This window comes from Eretmochelys imbricata, chromosome 24 (assembly GCF_965152235.1).
Source record: "Eretmochelys imbricata isolate rEreImb1 chromosome 24, rEreImb1.hap1, whole genome shotgun sequence".
In the NCBI taxonomy this organism is placed as follows: domain Eukaryota; kingdom Metazoa; phylum Chordata; order Testudines; family Cheloniidae; genus Eretmochelys; species Eretmochelys imbricata.
Genome location: NC_135595.1, coordinates 12,402,838 through 12,424,716, shown reverse-complemented (window position 1 = coordinate 12,424,716; position 21,879 = coordinate 12,402,838). Strand labels below are relative to the sequence as shown.

At 49.6% G+C, this 21,879-nt stretch overlaps 1 protein-coding gene across 1 annotated transcript; it reads left to right on the top strand.

The window, feature by feature from the left end:
* The first annotated feature begins 13,451 nt into the window (after positions 1-13,451).
* LOC144279830 (serum amyloid P-component-like) lies at positions 13,452-16,103 on the top strand. The gene is made up of 2 exons (XM_077841515.1): positions 13,452-13,515; positions 15,622-16,103. Exons 1-2 carry the CDS (start codon positions 13,452-13,454, stop codon positions 16,101-16,103), a joined length of 546 nt encoding a protein of 181 aa, XP_077697641.1.
* The last annotated feature ends 5,776 nt before the right edge of the window (positions 16,104-21,879 follow it).

Sequence of the window (21,879 nt, the reverse complement as noted above, 5' to 3'; positions counted from 1 at the left end):
GTGAGGATTTCACATCCCAGCTATTGATAAGTGAGTTCTTGGCAGACAGGATGCTATCAAACTAAGTTTCCTTTTACATTTTCTAGGCACTTCCCTTTCTCTGGAGGTGATAGGAATACAATCCTGTCCTGATAGTGCCTAACAGCCCAATAGCACCTTATTTCAATGTGACTAGTTTGGAATGCGAGGATGTGACTGTTTGCTTCCCAGCTTATGGCTGCCTCTGCTGCTTAGCCAAAGGCCTTAGCCTAAGAACAGGGCCTCAGACTGTCACAGTAAGAGAAGGCCCTTACACCAGCAGACAGTGATTTTGATTCTTTCTTTTATACCTCTAGAACTAGCCAAGTGATAAGAATACACCTAAATTCTTAAAGTACAGGCCTTTGCAGACAGGCCTGAATATCTTTATCCTAACAAAATGGCATGCAGCTCATCATAGAAGTGGCATGTTTGGGGATCTCTGGTTTTCTGGTATGCTTGCCTCAGCTCCTTAAGTTTCACGCAGCACTGCTTTGGGTCCCTGTTATGGCCTCTGTCCTTCATGCCCTGGGAGAGTTTGACGAGTGTTTTGACATTTGGAAAACTGGAATGGAGTTCTGATAGCACGGATTCCTCTCCTCATACAGCGATCAGATCCCGTACCTCCTGTTCGGTCCATGCTGGAGCTCTTTTACGATTCTGGGACTCCACCATGGTCACCTCTGCTGATGAGCTCTGCACTCACCTGCAACTTGCCACGCTGGCCAAACAGGAAATGAAATTCAAAAGTTTGCGGGCCTTTTCCTGTCTACCTGGCCAGTGCATCTGAGTTGAGAGCGCTGTCCAGAGTGGTCACAATGGAGCACTCTGGGATAGCTCCCGTAGGCCATTACCATCTAACTGTGTCCACAGTACCCCAAATTCAACCCGGCAAGACTGATTTCAGTGCTAATCCCCTTGTTGGGGGTGGAGTAAAGAAATCAATTTTAAGAGCCCTTTAAGTCAAAAAAAAGGGATTCGTCTTGTGGACGGGTGCAGGGTTAAATCGATTTAATGCTGCTAAATTCCACCTCAACTCCTCGTGTAGACCAGGGCTTAGACTTTAACGACACATTGCTGTATGTGTGCTGCAAGGTTATGAAAGAAGATGGTGCAGACATCTCCGATGATACCAAGGGCATCGTAACTAATTACCCCATTGCCACCCTTTTTAACCAGCTGGATGTTACTTTAGATGAGCAAATTATTAGCCAGAGCAACAGTTATTACCCTTACAGACGTAATCCTTCTGCCAGGTGGAGCCGGTGGCAACCAGGGCTGGGTTAAATATCTATGGGTTCCTTTTCAACAATATAACACCAAACCGGCTCGAGCCCCCACCCAGTAACCTGGGAAAATTACATACCGCCCCTGGGATCCTCTGAGAGGCAATACTTCCCCACTCACAAACACAGAGTCTGAGTGTAGAAAAGAAACTTTTAATGAAAGGAGGGAAGTCACCCAACATTAGTTAGGGAAAATGCCACAAGCAGGATTCATAACCATAAAACTGTTAGCAGAACATCCCCCCCACCCCACCCCGAGTGCGTGGGACAGAGTCTTCCGCCTCATGTCCTTGAGTTCTACAACCAACAGTTCCTTTACTGTGCCCCCCGTCTGCTTCCTCACCATGCCGCACTCACAGTGGTTGTCCTTAGTCAGTGAGGACCCAAGGTTCAGAAGTGCATCTGTGTGAGCTCACTTCCCACCCAGGCAAGAGGGCACCTGGTTTGCTCCGCCATACGAACACTTGCTCTGACTGGCTGACCTGCCAGCTGCTGTCCTTCGCCGCTCCCACTGGCCACCCGCCTCTCTACAGTGACCTCTGCAGGTCAGTCTCTTAGCGATTTTCAGCTGGACAGAAACACTGTTCCGCCGCAAGTACTTTCAGCTCTTATTGAGCATTTAATATAACAAAAGGCTTCTAAGGAAGCCTATTTAGCTCTTTTTTTTAAACAGTGGGGAGAGGCAGGTTAAACCAGATGAAGGACCCTTAGGGAGAGTTCATTTCCTGGCTGGGACACCATGCCCACCCCTCTTACTTTCATAGGGCTCTGGCATTTGAGCCCCTGCCTTAGCAAGTTCCTTTCAACTGAGGGTGACCCCCTCAATCAGGACAGACTGCTCCCCTTTACTTAGGCAATAAAGATAACAACATGGTTAACAACATTTCACTACCCCTGAATTCAGTACTACCCCAACACCAGCCAAAGCTGATCACTTTGAGTAACACTGCTCCTGTCTGGGGGACACCTACGCAGAGTAGCTGTGTTTAGGTAAATACAGTTTCCTCCTGAAGTCTCTTCCCGTCCCACCCAGCTGTCAGGAGAGAACTCATTCAGACCCTGCTTAAATTGAGCCCTTTTTAAATTGATTCTGACCCACAGCCACGATACCCTCGCTAGGAAGTTTCCCACAGGGCATTTCAGAAAGACACAGCGCACGCCCACGAGAGCACCATTTTGGCTGGTGTGGGTCACAAGGGCTTTATGCACAGGGCTGACCTAACTGCTCACATCAGGAAGCTGAAGCTGCTGGGGCCTTCACACAGTGCTTTGTTTTTTTTCAAGAAAAACTGCTGCTGAATGGGGATGCTGTTGCAAAAAATGCAATTGCAATTTTGGGTTGCATTACCAGAGGCACGGCATGCAAGTAGCGGGAGGTGATAGCACTGCTCTGCTCAGTGCTGGTTAGGCCTCAGCTTGAATACTGTGTCCACTTTTGGTCACCAATGTATAGAAAGGGTGTAGAGAAACTGGAAAGGATCCAGAGGCGAGTGACAAAGATGATCAGAGGGAGGGAATTCAGGCCACGTGAGCAAAGGCTGAAAGAACTGGGTATGTTTAATATGGAAAAGAGGAGATTAAGGGGGGACATGATAGCGGTCTTCAGATACTTGAAAGGTTGCCATTAAAAAGATGGTGAATATTGTTCTCTTTTGCCACAGAAAGCAGAGCAAGAGACAATGGGTTCAAACTACAGCATTTCAGGATAAATTTCCTAACTGTAAGAACAGTGGGACAAAGGAACAGATTACCTAGGCAAGTTGTGGAATCATCTCCACTGGAGGTTTTCAGAAGGAGGCTGGAGCCATCTGTCTTGGATGATTTAGACACAACAAATCCTGCATCTTGGCAGGGGGTTAGACTAGATGACCCTTGCCGTCCCTTCTAACCCTATGGTTCTATGATTCTATGACTTGAAAATTAAATTCACATGCAGCAAAGATACTCTTTGCCTCCTGAGTGGAATGTCAATCAGAATTCTAATGAATTAAATGGGTGACAATTACTCTGGCGGTCTGTTTGTGCCACTCAGAGATTCTAATGACCACTAATGCTAAGTACCCTGTGGACCAAGGTAGGCATGAAGGTGTTTATAGTATTCTGCCTGGTAGTCATATCAGTAACCAAGAAAGTCTCTCTGTGAGGCAGTTACCCAAACAACGCGTCAGCTTTATACATAATGATGCCTTCGGCAGTAAGTACATTAAAACCTCTTTCAGTGTTAAACATCACAACATTAATTTTGTGGCCTTGTATAGGAATAGCAAGCAGGTGCCAGCTAAACTTCTACACCCTGATTTTGAGAATGCGAACTGTGTGAGGGAGTGCGCGCAGCTCATGCAGGGGTCTGGGAAATATGTAAAAGACCGAGAGCTCTTCATCTATTGTGGTGAATTTGTCCCGGGTTACGTAGGGAACACCCCCACCCTGACCCCGGACCCGGAACGAGCCCATCATTATTCTCTGATTAAAACTTGCAACCTGAGAGCAGAGATGCATTCTGCCCTGGCACTGCCCTCTACAGTCAATCTCATAGTAGGGGTAGGGTTGACAACGTGCTCAAAGTTAACCACCGAAGGAATGTCTTGTTTGATTATCCGTGAGTATGAACACTGTGCAGTTCACATGTATTTTATCAATGGATGCTTCGATTTAAAATGGATTTCCTAGCGACCTGCTCCCAAAGGGTTCTGTGTCTAGAAGATTGTTCACACACAAATGCCTACATGTGTACACACACACACACACACATGCTCTCTCTACCTACCAAACTTGGGCCAGGCAAGTGTTTCTATTCCTACGGGTTTCTCCCAGACAGTAATGTCTATCCTGAAGCTATCATGACTTTTTAAAATTGTAATTCTGATAACATTGTGTTTCACCAGAGGCAGCTACAAGACCTCCTTGCAGTAACCTGTGGATATCACTGCATATTTTTTTAAAGAAATTTAGTAAGGGATTATCCATTGTTCAGATTGTCAAATTGTACACCAATGATTTACCAGAAAATGACCACATGGGGGTGCAGTTTGTAAAAAGGCAGCGGAGGGAGGGGGTCAGACATGCCCATTGTTTAATTTGTAATGAAAGAGGTGCCAGGGCTCAAGCAATTTTTTTTACATTCATAACTGATGCAGCAATTAAGCACTGGACATGCCCCCGACATGTTTTAACATATCCAGACCTGTCTTTCTTGTTGTGAGTTTAAAGATGTACCCCAAACCCTTTAAAAACAAATAACACACCCATTGGTTTCTGTTCAAGTATTTGTTTTACACAGTTAACCAGTCAGGCCTTCTCATAGCCTCTGGTTTTTGGGAAGCCCAGTTCTAAAAGGGGAGACGCCGCTTTCAGCCTCCATTCTTATCTGCCCTTTGGCTGGCTCTAGGCTTGTTTTTAGACATTCTGAAAACTCTGATGGCACCATGCCCCATGACAGAGGTAAGCATATTCAGCTCTACCAATGGTTTTAATAAAAACATCCCACCCTTTAGGCTGTCTCTTGTTAGCGAGAGAATGCGCATTAGTATCACCTGACTAAACTGAGTACTGTATGTTAAACCCCCACAATCACCACACCCCAATATACAGAGGTTCCTTTATCATCCCAAGAGGAAATTTCTTTATGCTGACTCAGTTTATTTAACAGCATTTCAGTGTTCTTTGTCCAGCAGGTAATTATCCCCTCCAATCCCTCCTGAGAGACACAGTCCGATGAACTCCCATCAGCTTCAGGAGGCTGATTTTGCTCTTGTTCAGAGAAAGAGACTTATTTTAGCCCTTTGCACTTCCCCTTGCTTGGCACTTACCAGGTATCTTTGCAGGACCTTGTGGAAACAGCTAGCCTTTTCCTAGTCGGATAAACCCGATCTTTGTAGATTGTCTTTCCTCTCAGAGTGGTTATGGTCTGATATTTTCTGTGCTGCTAGAGGCTCTTCTCAATTGTTCTAGCTGATGGCACAGAACCAGATACATTTTTTAAAGCATGTTCCATTATCAGGTATGTAAAAGTCCTGACAGTAGGGGGAGAGCAAAGCTTGACAAAGGACCAATAAAGCTTTTGCCTTTTGAGAGACAACTTATCACTCCATTTTTTAATAAACACCATTGTCTTTTGTACACTCACTTCACAGTGCTTCAGGGGGATGTTTCCTTTTAAAGGGCTGAGAGCTATTGCTGAGATGGCCCCTACCAGGTCGTCGGAGGCACAGCACAAAATAGCCTTTCTCCGCTTCAGTCTCGCTTTGAGGAAGCTGTCCAAAGGGGTGGAGGGAATGGGGTACCAAGACGTGCCAGGAAGTTGCCGGGAATGTGTGGGAGGACTTTGGGGAAAACAGTGCTGTACGGGCTGCAGGGGAGAGGGGCGAGCATGCGTCTGTTCTGACTGTAGCGTGATTTGAAACTTCAACATCTCTGTTTGCTCCTCCATCACTTTTATCATCAGCTCCTGGTCCTTTAGAATGCACTTCTCATTCTGCTTCTGTCCTGCCTTTACTTTTCTCTCCATTTCCTACATTCTCTTTCTTTGGCCTCTGAGGATTGGAGCACCTCTCAGAACATGGAGCACCTCTCAGAACTCCTTGCCATGCCTTGGTCACATCCTTATCTGGCAAAGGCACACCGCTGGCATGTATGGGGTTCCCCTGAAGGTCACATATGCAGAAGCACAAGAAAGAATACACAGAAGCATGATTGTTAGTTCACACACAAAGAAAAGGAGTACTTGTGGCACCTTAGAGACTAACCAATTTATTTGAGCATAAATTGGTTAGTCTCTAAGGTGCCACAAGTACTCCTTTTCTTTTTGCGAATACAGACTAACACGGCTGTTACTCTGAAACAGTTCACACACAGCATTCAATCATTACAGTAAAAAATACACCTCTTGTAACATACCAATCACTTTGTCAAGCACAAGTCTCGGCGAACACCCTAAATATGGTGAGTTAGGCCTGGGTGGGGAGCGAGCATTCAAGATGGGGCAAGGGTTTAGGTGTTGTTTTCAGGGGATCAGTGAAGGCGACTATGGACAATATTGTAAATTCTGCCACCATTTTTCACAGGCGGGGGTCACTGAAGCTGATATCTCACTCCTGAGGGTAAGCAAGGATACAAGGGTACATCTCCTGCATGCATGCGGCTTCAGACCTGGTCCCTATGCTGCTTGTTTGTGTGCCGCTTTGGTCCCTGCACAAGTGATTGCCGAGTGGCGCAGGAAAGTTTCCTACAATAGGGGAAGGAACAAAGCAGCTCAGCCAAGGAACCTTCAGCAGAGGATTGGCGAGTACCTCCAGGAAAGTTTCCTGGAGATCTCTCTGGAGGATTCCTGTGAAATCTCGGTGTGCATCGACACCCTGTTCCACCACACTGCTTAGCTGCACGGGGGAATGTGGAGCACACTCAAACACAGCTAGTCTTGTACATTTCTATCCCTTCACCCATTTCTACAATATGCAGATCAAAACATAGCTCTACTTCATATAACCAAGCAGCATCAAATCAAAAAGACCATTTACCAGGGCTCTCCTCTCCTGCATCATGTGCACCAGAGATGGGCTATATCTCTCTGGAGTGGAAAAGAGGTCTTCACTCGCCATCCCACCAGACGACCCTGCCGTGTGCTCCACATCATCCTGAAACTCGACCTCCTCATCCATGACTTCATCCTTGGAGCTAGGTCCACTATCCGCTGCCTTCAGCCCCACCGAAGTATCCACCTATTGACGGTGGAGGTGGGGTTGCTGCCAAGGATGGCGTCCAGCTCCTTATAGAAGCAGCAGGTCTATGGTGCCCCCTTTGCCTTCTGGTGTGCCTGCTACACCTCCTTTATCTTCGCTCAGCATGGCTCCATATCCCATTCGTAGCCCTAATCACGCAAGCCATGAGAAAATCTGCTCGTAGTATTGCAGTCCCTACGGCTGGAGTGCAGCTGAGACTGGACAGCCTCCTCTCTGCATACACTGAGCAGATCCAGCAGGAAAGTGTTTGCTGTGTGGAGCCGCCATGGTCAGCTGGGAAGATGTGAGCTCTCCATGCTGAGCCAACAGGAAGTAGAATTTCTAAAATTCCCAAGCATTTAAAGGTTTCAGAGTAGCAGCTGTGTTAGTCTGTATTCGCAAAAAGAAAAGGAGGACTTGTGGCACCTTAGAGACTAAAGGGGGAGGGCTGGATGCCTGTGTACCTGAGTGCAGGGTGGCGAAGTTCAAACTGCTGATGCAGAGCTGTCAGTATGGGCTTGTGGGACACCTCCTGAAGACCATTTACAGTGACAAAACCAAGTACGGTGTCTACACTGACACTTTGCTGCAAAAAGCTCTCTGCCGCTCGTCATGGTGGTTTTATTTTGTCAGCAAAACAGGAGAGTTTTGTGGCCAGAGGACACTGTAGTGTGTTCACCTCCACTGTTTTGGTGACAAAAGCTGCCTTTTGCTAACAAAGCTGTGTAGTGTAGACAAGGCCACAGTGTTCACTTTGCACATGCAGGATGCTGTGCATTGCCGACCCAGAGCTCCCCACCTGGATCCCTTCTGTCCCAGCACCATCTGAAATGCCATCCAACCTGTTCAACCGCTGGCTAGCACAGCCGGAACCCTGTGATTGTGTGACGAAGTGGGACTGTTCTTAATGTTTCCTCTGAATACTGTAGGTGTGCCTCAGTTTCCCCTGTGCATTTCTTAAGTCTCTAGGTGGTGGGACAAGGGGATGTAACTGTTGCAGAGCAAAGGGCCAGTGTACATAAATGGCTGACACTCTGTCTCCTGGCAACTGATGGCCTGGGCCCTTCCCCCCTGCAAGGTGAGAGCTAAAGGGTTGGAGAACAAAGGAATCAGGTGACCTCCTGGTCCAGGAAAGGGACAAAGCCCGGAGGAGGAGGGGCTGGAGGGTGAGTCAGTTTGGGGTTGCTGGGGACATGGAGTGAAGTGCAGATGTGGTTGTCTGGCTCACTGCCCCCCAAAATGGACCCAGCTGAGGGGTCCTGTTCTCTGTACCTACAAGCTCTGGTTTAGACTGTGTTCCTGTCATCTCATAAACCTCTGTTTTACTGGCTGGCTGAGAGTCACGTCTGATTGCGAAGTTGGGGGGCAGGACCCTCTGGCTTCCCCAGGACCCCGCCTGGGCAGATTCGCTGTGGGAAGCGCACAGAGGGGCAGAGGATGCTGAATGCTCCACGGTCAGACCCAGGAAAGTGGAAACTGTGTGAGCTTTTTGCCCTGAAGACAGTCTGCTCACAGAGAGGAGACTTCACCAGAGTCCTGACTGGCTTCGTAGGGAGTAGTTCCAGAGCATCGCCCAGGGACTCCGTGACAGTCTGCACAAGAAGTAAAGTCTCCTGACGCTCAGTTAGGTTACAGGAAAACAGAGGAAGTATTTCTAAGAGCCTGAACAGGGAATGTTCCTCACCAGGTGGCCAAAGGTGTTGGCAGATATGGGACAATAGCTGTACAATTCCATGGAACAAGAAGATTGTTTGCACAAAGGTCATTTGAAGTGCTGTGTTGACTGGCACAAATCCTAGTGTTGTTAAGAACTAGAGACAAGGTGGGTGTGGTAATATCTTTGATTGGACCAACTTCTGTTAATGAAAGAGATATGTTTACACAGGGCTCTGTGTCAGGGCTGGGAAAGGTTCTCAGAAATTGTTTACCATGAGGAGTTAGCATGTTGTAAGAGACCATTCAAGGTGATGCGGGGGAGTTAACCCCTCTGCAGTCGTAGGATACTCCCACACCAGCATCAACTTCCTGGACACTATGAGCAGCTTCAACAAAGGAATCCTCCAGGAAGTTATGTACAAGAAACCCACGGATCACCACGCCTACCCTAATAGCTGCAATAACCAACCCAGACACACCAAGGAATCTGTTATCTACAACCAGGCTCTCAGATACCACAGAACATGCTCTGAGGAGAAAGTCCAGGATACACACCTTAGCACACTCAAAACCGCCTTCACCAAACAAAGACACTCCACCAGAGAAGTAGCTTGCATCATGGAATGGGCTGTCCCAGTACCCCAAGAGAACATCCTTCAATATGGAAAAAAAAATTCCCTCCAACTGCGCCCGAAGTTGTCATCTACCACCCCACCCTGGAACCCATATGGGGTATCATTAAACAGTTACAACCCGTACTCTATGGCAGTGGTCTCCAACCTTTTTACTCACATGATCACTTTTTGAATTTAAGATCAACCCAGGATCTACCCTGCTCTTTCCCTGAGGCTCCGTCCCTTCCCTGAGGCTACGCCCCACTCACTCCATTCCCCCCTCCCTCCATGGCTCGCTCTCCCACACCCTCACTCACTTTCACCAGGCTGGGGCAGGGATTTGGGGTGCGGGAGGGGGTGCAGACTCTGGGCTGGGCCGAGTGGTTCGGAGTGTGGGAGGGGGCTCCTGGCTGAGCCTGGGGCAGCGAATTGCAGTGCAAGAGTGAGGGGTGCAGGCTCTGGGAGGGGTTTTGGATGCAGGAGGGGGCTCCAGACTGGGGCAGAATGCTGGGGTGTGGGAGAGGTGAGGGGTGTGGGCTCTGGCATGGGGGTTGGGTACAGGAGGGGGCACCAGGCTGGGGCAGTGTTGGGGTGCAGGTTGGGGTGAGGGGTGTGAGCTCTGGGAGGGGGTTTAGTGCAGGAGGGGGCTCCAGGCTGGGGCAGTGCTGGGGTGCGGGAGGGTGTGCGAGGTGCAGGCTCCGGCAAGGAAGTGCTTACCACAGGCAGCTCCCAGATGGTGGTGCAGTGGGGCTCAGGCAGGCTCTGTGCCTGCCCTGGCCCCACGCTACTCCCAGAAGCAGCTGGCTGCTGGCATGTCTCTGAGGCCCCTGAGAGCGAGGGAGGGCAGGGGGTCTCTGTGAGCTGCCCATGCCCACAAGCGCCGCCCCCACAGTTCCTATTGACTGGTTCCCGGCCATAGCAGCTGCGGGGATGGTGCTGAAGGCGGGGGCAGCGCACAGAGCTGCCTAATTCTCCCCCTAAGGGGCCTCAGAGACATGCCAACAGCCAGTTGCCACCGGGAGCAGTGTGGGGCCAGGGCAGGCACGCAGCCTGCCTGACCCTGCCATGCTGCAGGACTTTTAGTCACCAGAGATTGCGATCAACTGGAAGAGGCTCCATGATCGACCAGTCGATTGCGATCGACCGGTTGATGACCACTGCTCTATGGGGATCACATCCTGAAAGAAAATTTTCCCACCCCCACCCCCTTCTGGCCTTCAAACAACCCCACAACCTTGCCAAGCTCATCATCAGGAGCAAGCTCCCCACAGTCCAGGACACACTAACTCAAAGTGGCACCAGCCCCTGCCAGAACAACAGATGCAAAACCTGAAGACATATCTCCACTGCTACAATCATCAACATCTCCCACAACACACCTTTCAAGATCCCAGGGTCCTATACATGCCCATCACAACATGTTGTACATCTCATCAAGTGCACTAAATGCCCCGATATCAACTATGTGAGAGAAACCCAACAAGCACAACAAAAACTCGAAAACTCACACAGGAAAACTGATAAATGACAAACACCACAGCACCCTGGGGTGAACACTTTTCACAAAATCATCACTCTATATCTAACCTCTCAGACTTGGTCCACAAAGGAAACCTGCCCAGGGCCCTCAACAGACCAGTCTGAGAGCTTAAATTCATAACTTTGCTAGACACCAAAAATCACGGACTTCATAAAGACACTGGATTTATGGCTATTTCCAACAATCTGTAACCCACTAATTCCCCTTTGTGCTACAACTGCAGAGGAATTAACTGCCCTCTTCACCTTGAATGGTCTTTTACAACCCATTAACTTCTTATGCTAAACAATCTGTTCCAGGTTGTGTTTAGCTGTGACACTCGGGAGTGCCGTCCCCAGAGCTGAAGCAGAGCTCCCTGCAAGCTCCAAAGCGGGTCTCTCTCACCAACAGAGCTTGGTACAGTAAAAGACATTGCCTCAGCCCCCTGCCCCAGGCTCTCTTATATCCTGCTACAACAACGTTCCTAAGATTTAGACATTTTGCATTAAGGGCCCAGACCAGAGCCCTTGAGACCCAGCTCAGGGTCTCCCATGGGCCGCAATGGGCTTTGGCTCAGGCCATATATTAACAATCAGATTGTTTAGCAGAGAAAGCAAAGCTCCCAATGGAAATGTGTCAGTTGCCAACAGGTGACTCGCTAGATGGGAAAGTGCTGGTTGCAGAGTGGGATACAGTCAGGAGACACTGTATGCAGGGGAAGTGTCTCCATAAAATCATAGAATCATAGAATCATAGAATATCAGGGTTGGAAGGGACCTCAGGAGGTCATCTAGTCCAACCCCCTGCTCAAAGCAGGACCAATCCCCAATTAAATCATCCCAGCAAGGGCTTTGTCAAGCCTGACCTTAAAAACTTCTAAGGAAGGAGATTCTACCACCTCCCTAGGTAACGCATTCCAGTGTTTCACCACCCTCCTAGTGAAAAAGTTTTTCCTAATATCCAACCTAAACCTCCCCCACTGCAACTTGAGACCATTACTCCTTGTCCTGTCCTCTTCTACCACTGAGAATAGTCTAGAACCATCCTCTCTGGAACCACCTCTCAGGTAGTTGAAAGCAGCTATCAAATCCCCCCTCATTCTTCTCTTCTGCAGACTAAACAATCCCAGCTCCCTCAGCCTCTCCTCATAAGTCATGTGTTCCAGACCCCTAATCATTTTTGTTGCCCTTCGCTGGACTCTCTCCAATTTATCCACATCCTTCTTGTAGTGTGGGGCCCAAAACTGGACACAGTACTCCAGATGAGGCCTCACCAATGTCGAATAGAGGGGGACGATCACGTCCCTCGATCTGCTCGCTATGCCCCTACTTATACATCCCAAAATGCCATTGACCTTCTTGGCAACAAGGGCACACTGCTTACTCATATCCAGCTTCTCGTCCACTGTCACCCCTAGGTCCTTTTCCGCAGAACTGCTGCCTAGCCATTCGGTCCCTAGTCTGTAGCTGTGCATTGGGTTCTTCCGTCCTAAGTGCAGGACCCTGCACTTATCCTTATTGAACCTCATCAGATTTCTTTTGGCCCAATCCTCCAATTTGTCCAGGTCCCTCTGTATCCTATCCCTGCCCTCCAGCGTATCTACCACTCCTCCCAGTTTAGTATCATCCACAAATTTGCTGAGGGTGCAATCCACACCATCCTCCAGATCATTTATGAAGATATTGAACAAAACTGGCCCCAGGACCGACCCCTGGGGCACTCCACTTGACACCGGCTCCCAACTAGACATGGAGCCATTGATCACTACCCGTTGAGCCCAACAATCTAGCCAACTTTCTACCCCCTTATAATGCATTCATCCAGCCCATACTTCTTTAACTTGCTGACAAGAATACTGTGGGAGACCATGTCAAAAGCTTTGCTAAAGTCAAGAAACAATACATCCACTGCTTTCCCTTCATCCACAGAACCAGTAATCTCTTCATAGAAGGCGATTAGATTAGTCAGGCATGACCTTCCCTTGGTGAATCCATGCTGACTGTTTCTGATCACTTTCCTCTCATGTAAGTGCTTCAGGATTGATTCTTTGAGGACCTGCTCCATGATTTTTCCAGGGACTGAGGTGAGGCTGACTGGCCTGTAGTTCCCAGGATCCTCCTTCTTCCCTTTTTTAAAGATGGGCACTACGTTAGCCTTTTTCCAGTCATCTGGGACTTCCCCCGTTCGTCATGAGTTTTCAAAGATAATGGCCAATGGCTCTGCAATCACAGCCGCCAATTCCTTTAGCACTCTCGGATGCAACTCGTCCGGCCCCATGGACTTGTGCACATCCAGCTTTTCTAAATAGTCCCTAACCACCTCTTTTTCCACAGAGGGCTGGCCATCTATTCCCCATGTTGTGATGCCCAGCGCAGCAGTCTGGGAGCTGACCTTGTTTAAAGGGGCAGTGTTGGGTGCAGAGGATAGGAAGGGTTAATAACAACTGCAGGGTGGTGACAGGATGAGATCCGGAGCCAAAGGGGAATTCCAGAATCCGCCCCTGGGACGGGCTTGGTTGAACACGTTTCCACTCTCACCTCCACTCACGGATTAATTAGGGGGCAGGTTTCAGGGCAGAGCAGCCCCAGCCTCCCACCTTCCTGCCCCTCTGACTCTCCCCTCTGGGTCGCAGGTGAAGAACATGGAGAAGCTGCAGCTTTGGCTCTTCGTCCTCGCTGGCCTCTCAGGAGCCGTCGCCCAGTCAGGTAGGGGCAGGCGGCAGTGCCGGGGGCCAAGCCCTGGCTGGGCACAGAATGACACAGCAGAGCGTGGGCTCCAGGGGGAAACTGAACAGCCTTCCTCTCAGTACTGAGGGTGCAGGGTCCTGTCAGAAATGCCCCGGCAGCCCTGTCCCGAGCCCCGGTGTGTTATGCTGCAGGAAGCAGTGCACAAGCTGTTCCTGGTTGGGCAGCAGTGCCCCACCCTGGGCATGGCAGAGAGCATCACTGGGGCAGCGTTCAGCAGGGACATGGGGGAGCACTGTCCAAACGCCTCTGACTGGGGAGCCCCAAACCCCGACAGCGTCTGCGTCACTGAGTCTGGCTCCCATGTGCAGCACCGCCAGCTCCCGCCATGTTCTCACTGTAACGGGATTGGTTGGGCTGGAGCCGTTGGCCCATTATGTGAGATGCTACAGCCCTCTAGCAAATCTGAGCCCTCTGATTGGCTGCCTGCCCCACTTGCCCACCTCCTGGGGCAGAAGAACCAACCACAGCTGCCAAGGGCGCCAATTAGGTAGGGCGGGGGGGCAAGAGCCCTCCCCTCTCCCCCCAAGTTTCATACAGGAAGGATGCTCCCAGGTAGAGCTCTTTGAACGGCACAGCCTTGGAATGGAATGCAGAGAGGTGCTTCTCCCAGCTTGTGTCCCTGGGGCAGGGAGTCAGTGTTTTGTTTACAAACAGACGCAGGGTGATTAAGATAAGAAAAGGCTGGTAATTAAATTAAGGATCTGGAAGTCATTAGATGAACCTGTAAAAAACAGGAATCCCTGTGCCAGTGGGGGGTGGGGATTTGAAGAGAGAACTCAGGGGACTCAGAAGAAATACAGCCAAGCCCTCTGAGCCAAGTTCACATTCAGAAAAGAGGGAGATTTGAGGGGCATAGGAGAAAAGAAGGGGCCAAAACCCAGGGAAGGGATAGCAATGGTATAGAGAAGTTCCCACTCAACCTGTGATACTTATGTGGCCACATCACTGTAGTATCTGAGCACCTCACATCACAGCCCCTCAGTGAGGTAGAGCAGTGCTGTTATCCCCAATGTGTAGATGGGGCACTGAGCCAAACACAGACTAAGGGACAGATTTTCAAAGGTACTTAGGCACCTAGTGGGATTTTCAAAAGCTCCTAGAAGCTTAGATGCTTTGTAAATCCCACTAGATGTCTAACTGCATCTTTAAAAAGAAAAGGAGTACTTGTGGCACCTTACAGACTAACAAATGTAATAAAGCATAAGCTTTCGTGAGCTACAGCTCACTTCATCGGATGCATACGGTGGAAATATAGTGGGGAGATTTTATATATATATATAAGCAAGGACTGGCCAGAAGAGTACCCAGAAGTTACCTACTACAAGACAGGCCCAACAAAGAAAAAACAGAACACCACTAGCCATCACCTTCAGCCCCCAGCTAAAACCTCTCCAGGGCATCATCAAGGATCTACAACTATCCTGAAGGACGACCCATCACTCTCACAGATCTCGAGAGACAGGCCAGTCCTTGCTTTTTGGTGAGCCCTCTCCTGTACCCCAAACTCCTCATTCCTGGCTCCACCCCAGAGCCTACATCCCCAGCCGGAGTCCTTACCCCCTCCAGCACCCTGAACCCCTCATTTCTGGACCCACCCTGGAGCCCGAGCCCCCAGCCCAGAGCCTGTACCCCCTCCCACACCCCAACCCCCTGCCTCTGCCCAGAGCCCACTCTCACACTCTGAACCCTTTGGCCCACGCTCCTCCTGCACAACAAACCCCTCATCCTGGGCCCCACCCCAGAGCCTGCACCCCCAGCTGGATTCCTCACTCCCTCACTCCTGCACCGCAACCCCCTGTCCCTAAACAAGTGAGTGAGGGTGGGGAAGAGTGAGCAATGGAGGGAGGGTGGATGGAATGAGTGGGGGTGGGGCCTCGGAGAAGGGGCAAGGCAGGGGCAGGGCAAGGGTGTTTGGTTTTCTGCAATTAAAAAGTTGGCAACCCTACCTGACAGAGCTGTGTACGGTGGGGCGAGAATAGCAGGAGGAGGCCTGAAGCTGGACAAGTTAGCCACCTTGGAAACATTAGAATGAATCCAGCCTTTTCCTCTCACTTCTCCACACAGATCTCTGTGGGCAGGTGTTTGTTTTTCCAAAGGAGTCTGCTGATGCCCATGTTATCCTGAACATGAACAACAATGGTACTCTGCAGACCTTCACCATGTGTCTGAGATATTTCACTGACCTGACCCGGGCCTTCAGCCTGTTCTCCTACGCTACCAGGGCCAGAGATAACGAGATCCTCCTCTACAAAGACAAGCCCGGAGAGCTCAGCCTGTATGTTGGGGGGGAACCGGTGACCTTCAAAGTCCCAGAAAACAAAGGCACAAGCACTGGCTGGGAGCATGTTTATGCCAGCTGGGAATCCGCCACAGGTATAGCCGAGCTCTGGGTGAACGGGAGTCCCTTACCCAGGAAGGGGCTGAAGAAAGGCTACGCTATCAACAACCAGGGTGTGCTCATCTGGGCGCAGGATCAGGACTCCTTTGGGGGTGGATTTGATGCCAAGCTGTCATTTGTAGGGGAAATTGCTGATGTGTACATGTAGGATTGTGCCACCCCGACTGTTGCAATGCAGGCTGCCAGCGATGATTTGCAGCTGCCCCACTCCATCGTGGGCTAGGGCAGTTTGCCGTATCAAATAAAGGGTTATGTGGTACTTAAACCCATGCTGGCATAAGGGTCCTATTGAAATGCAGCCTTGCCTTGGGAACAGGGGCCTGGCCATCCAGCTCCAAACCCCATTGGTGCATGACAGCGAATAGTGATGCACACACTCCAGCGGCATCTGAGCAAAGCTAGCACCAACCTCTGCTCTTGTGAATCCTATGGGAACAGTGTGAAATCAACCAATCCCTAGTGTTTGTGTCATTTGAGCATTTACCTGTGTCTAAAGCCTGGTCTGCTTCTGTATCCCAATAAATGAGATGACCTTCCCCCCTGCAGCCTGTGGTGTATTGAGAATCCCAGCACAGCCCCACTGGGCGCAGTCTAAGAATGGAAATCCGGGTTGTGACCCATTGTGTCAGTGGGTGCTGAGAATTCTGGGTTCCTAATGTTCACGGCCACCACAGGAGTCAGTTCTTCCTTGTGAGAACCAAACAAGAGGATCCTGTTCAATATTAATACACACACCAGAACCTCAAAAACAGTCCCCATTCCATAGTGTTACAGGATCCCCGGGGTACAACCTGGAACTGGGGTACCACTGTGCCCCCTTAACTCTCCAGCCTGGGCTGTCTCTCACAATGCTTTGCTAGTAACAAGCAGCAAACCCCTCTAGGTGCTGTTATCACTCAATACAACAGCATGTGGAGCGTCACACCCAGCTAGATTGCATGAATGCTCCCCGAGCCACTCACAAATCACACAGAGAAAAGTACCAGCAAATCTCCCAAGCCCCCAGCCTTGCACCCCAGAACTGTACTGTCTTGTCATGGTCAGAAGCCTGACCAGTGTAAATTCATTATCCAGTCTGCCCCTTCCTCAGTGTGGCGTGGACACACAGTAGCTTTTAGAGTAGCAGCCGTGTTAGTCTGTATTCGCAAAAAGAAAAGGAGTACTTGTGGCACCTTAGAAACTAACCAATTTATCTGAGCATAAGCTTTCGTGAGCTACAGCTCACTTCATCGGATGCAGTAGCTTTTGTAACCTGAGCTGAGATTTCCCAAGCATTTCAACCAAAACACATTGTTTTATATTTTACCTAAAACAGGTTTATTAACTACAGAAAGATAGACTTTAAGCGATTATAAGTGGTAGGCACAACAGGTCAGAGATAGTTACCAAAGAAAATAAAAGGTAAGCGCACAGTCTAAATCTTAAACCTTATTAGACTAAGCCGTGTTTGGATCAAGAAGTTCTCTCACCTCACTCAATGTTGCAGGTAGGTTATAGTCCTTAATACACAGGCTTCCCTTTAAGCCTGGGACCAGTCTCCTCAGTTCAAGTCTTTGTCTTCTCCGTGTTCTTGTTGCTTCCAGCATAGGTGCGGGAGGAGAATGGCATCATGCTTTGACCTTTGTCCCCTATATTATATCCTCAGTCCATGTGCCTGGAAAACACTAGTCCAGACATGTACTGCTGGGCTTTACTGACTCATAGGGTTGAACAATCTCCAGTTGTGTGGTGCTTCTCTTACAGAATTGTAAATCCCTTGTTTACAACTCCTCTGCTGATTAATGGTCACTTAACACCCTCCTGGGAATGGATCACCACCTAGCAGTAGAGACTGTCAAATTTACAATGTATTCCAGTAACAATCATACAGCAAAATCTCATAACTTCATACATAAGAAAGATATACATATTTGAACAGAACGATGGGTTTCAGAAGATCATGACCTTTCATATGATATCTTACATGGCATGCTTTGTATGAAATAAATCATCGCCTGTGCCAGAAATGATCTACATAAAATCCCTTAATCTGGTATCAATTCAATTGGCCACCAAATTCTCTTTGTGGAGCCAGTTACACCTAGAATTCTGGTGCTGTCATTGGTGGTTACACTTAATACTGCCTTGAGAGATACCTGACAAAGGCTCACGGAGGGAGCGTGACAGAACGGAAACGTGGTTGGCTCTGGATGCCATGTTGCAGCTCGGGTACAATCCAGGGTCAGGTCAGTCGCCTTATCTTCCGTGCACTGCTTTGTAGCCTTTGCTTTGATTTAAAACGAATTTTAGTGATGTCATATTACATCATCAAGGGTATGGCTTTGGCAGCTACAGTCTCAAGTTCAACAGAGTTATCTATGCTTCTTTTTGATCTAGAGCTCATGGAAACACATGAAACCATAGGCAAGTAACACAGACAATCACAAGAACAAGCTCCACTATCTTTTATCAACTTTATTAAAGTTACCAACAAAGATATGAATGTTCCAGCACATACAACTCCTAAATATATCCATGTACCAGTTATAACTACAGACATACTCACATCCTCCTAGATACTGTTAGAGTCTGATGGCTCTCTCATGGATTGATCATCGGTAGAGGGATGGTTCCTGCTGGAGTTCTCCCATAGGAAGCTCAATTTTCCCGGGCATCCCCTTTTTATAATGTGATTCTGTCTATACCTACATTCTGCATATGTCCATGAAAGTGTCAACACTCTTTTTCCTTATTGGTCTGTGTCCCCCATAAATATATGGGACCCCAACTTTCATAAGTCATGTAGGTTCTCTTTATTCTCATTAGCATTGACACACAACCTGTATTGTGTGGTTAAGACACATGCTGGAGACAGATGTGCCTCTAATTTTAAATCATAAAAATGCTGTAATCTTCCATCTACTTTTTTACAATATTACCACTTGTTACCTCTTTTCCCATAATCTTAGGGCATTGGGTTATTCTTCAGTCACTTACTTATGTCAGCATTTCTTAGCTCCAAGGCCTAGAATAGCTAAGCTAAAGTTCTGCTAGCCTCAGCCTACGGGTCTTGCACTTTAGCCTTGCTTACTTAGATATCTTATAAATGATTCCATCTAAATACGGATCAATCTTATACTTCTATAATCCTACACTTTAACCCTCTTTAACATACGATTCTGTATGACATAACATGTTAGTTAATTATAACATCACACAATAACATTACAACAAACGAAAATCATTGGCTACATCTTTGAGACAACATCTGACTGGTATGGTCTGGTCCCCTCCTGCCAGGATAAAGCTGTTCACATCAGTACAGCTACAGCTGTGAGCTAACAGACAGGACCAGTTGCAAAGCTGACTGAGCTTGCCAACGATTGGACAGCCAGAAGAAGGCAGACAGAGACTGTCAGATGGGTTGAAATGAGACATCAGGGAAGGGAGCAGCAGTATTCTCAAACTGGCATCCTAGAAGTTGCTGAGGCTCCAGCAGTCCTGTGCTCATGGTCTGATGTCCTCTCTGGACCCTTGCTATGGTCTCCCTGGTTCCAAAGTTGTCCACCTATGGTCTGGGGGAAAAGCTCCCCAAAGTTTAGAGACAAATGGCTTGCACAAGCCATAGGTGAGTTCTGGTGTTTGTAGCCTTTGGCAAAGGGCTCCCCAAAGAAATGTCCAAAAGGGGTGTGGCCAGCCATCACCATCCCATCCCAGAGTCCAATCAGAGATGGTTTCTGGTCCCTCTTGATACAGATCTGCTAATGCACTTCCCTGGAAATCACTAAGCTTATCCTGGCCTTGGGAATCTCAAACTATGGCTATTCTAGTCCAAAAAAAGTCCACTGACAAAACCTTTTGGATTCTGCTCTCTCCTTGTTCCAAATGTATGTTTACACAGCAATGTGGTTATGGGTCCAAATGACTGTAATGGGGGCACTCTCCTCCTGAGTGCCTACTAGAGGCTGGAAGTGGTGCTGCAATCTTTCCCCCCACTACTGGCACCCCCTGTTGGGCTCCTGACCTTGATAGGCAGATCTTCAGTAGCTCAGCCCTCCAGCCAAGTCACACAGTTGTTGTGGACCTTGTCTGGGGTAGCAAAGAGTTCACCAAACTGTCTGCTTCCAGTAAGGTCTTCAGCCCAGACCCTGGACCCTTTAAATCTAGCCCTCTGCTTGGGCTTCTAAAGTAGCATTGCCTCCTTCTCGGGGCTTAGGCCACTTTGCCAGTGGCCGGGAGGTGGTGATTGGCGGGGAGACGCAGGCCACTCATGGCTCCAGGTCCAACCCAGGGACACTATAAAGAGCAGCCATGGACTCTTCCTTCAATCAGCTCCTGCTGCTTATCTGGGTGTCTTCCCACCAGGCCCTTCACCTCCCACCGTGACCTCAGGGTTACAGCTCTCAGGCCCTCTCACTCCCAGGACCAGGAAATGCATCCAGTCAAGCTCCTGTGGCGGAAGCGGAGCCCCCTACCCCCCCACACACACACCCCAGCTCCACCCTGCCCGCTATGGCCCCAGGCGGGAACAGACAGGCCTATCCCCCCAGCCTAGCCTCTCCCCACCCCACCTCTTTGGGCCCAGCCAGGAACTGACTGACCCATCCCGCCATGCCCTGTCGCCTCTGACTCCACCCTGCTGAGCCGGCGACCAGACCCAGGTCAGAGTCAGCCCAGCTCACCAACTGAGCTGGTGAGCCCTGCTGCTCCTTTTATCTGAGCCTGCTGGGCTCTGATTGGTTGCTTCTGGGAGGTCTATCTAGGCAGGTCTGGAGGACCCCCTTCTGCTGCTCCTTTGGGGGAGGAGGGAGGTAGTAGAGCCACAGGGCCTCCAGCAGGGCCCACAAGGCTGGGTGCGCGGTGTCACAGTGACCCTGCACCACTCCGTTTAGAACAGGGAATCGGCAGTGAGCCAGAAAGAAGAACCTCAGACTGGACAGGCACAAACGCCAGGCCTGGCTGCATGCAACCGGCTCTGGGGAAATGTGCTCAGGGACAGAGTAGCTCAGCCAGACCTGTGGAAGGTGAAGGCAATTGTAGAATTGGAAAGACCAGGAGCCCTCCAGAGACTCTGACCATGTTAATATAGCTAAGCAAATTCACCTCCCGCTCTGCCCGCGGGCATCTCAGAGGAGCCCTGGGCACAGCATGCTGCCTCGCTGCTGTATTTCTGGTGGCATTAATACAACAAAATAGGCTAGCACTGCCTCTGCGGATCTCCTACAATTCACAGTTGAGGGAAAAGTTCCCCACCACCACCCCAAGAAGGAATATGAGGTGTGGGCAGAGGGGAGATGGTGGGTTGTGCTGTGGAAGAGGCTGCACCTTCCCTCTACACTGCCTTGGGTGGGAAACAGGTTTGGTTTGGGATTTGCAGTGACTCCACTCCAGGATAGATTTGGATTCTAGCCTTGGCTCTGCCAGAAATTGCCTGTGGACCCTCCTTGAACCACACGAAATACTAGGGCCCGCACACTCTTTGGCTTGTATTGGCCAAGCTCATTGCACTGCCCAGGGCTCCTGGCATCCCTCCATCTCCTCATGTGCCACCTTCCTAACCCCCTCAATCGCAGGGACTCCGTGCTGCTCCCTCATACCAGGGGTTCTGTGTGGCCCCCAGACCCTCCTCCCACACTGGTCCCCCAATCTCCTTCTCCTTCCAGAAGCTGTGTCACCTCTCTTTCCTCCCAGCATGCTCCTCCTTCCACCAGCATTAACTGCATCCCACCTCCCACTTCCCCCCATGCCAGGGGCTCTGTGTGCCCACCCATTCTCACCTTCCCCCCATGCCAGGGACTCTGTGTGGCCCCCATTCTCACCTTCTCCCCATGCCAGGGGCTCTGTGTGGCCCCCATTCTCACCTTCTCCCCATGCCAGGGGCTCTGTGTGCCCCTCTTTCCCCCCTTCCTCCTTACCAGGGTTCCCCACACTAGGATCTGTGTGGA

Excerpts from the sequence above, each read along its gene's own strand:
- LOC144279830 (XM_077841515.1), top strand. The coding sequence starts at position 13,452 with ATGGAGAAGCTGCAGCTTTGGCTCTTCGTCCTCGCTGGCCTCTCAGGA. Across the intron at positions 13,516-15,621 it reads AGGAGCCGTCGCCCAGTCAG|ATCTCTGTGGGCAGGTGTTT; the intron begins GTAGGGGCAGGC and ends TTCTCCACACAG.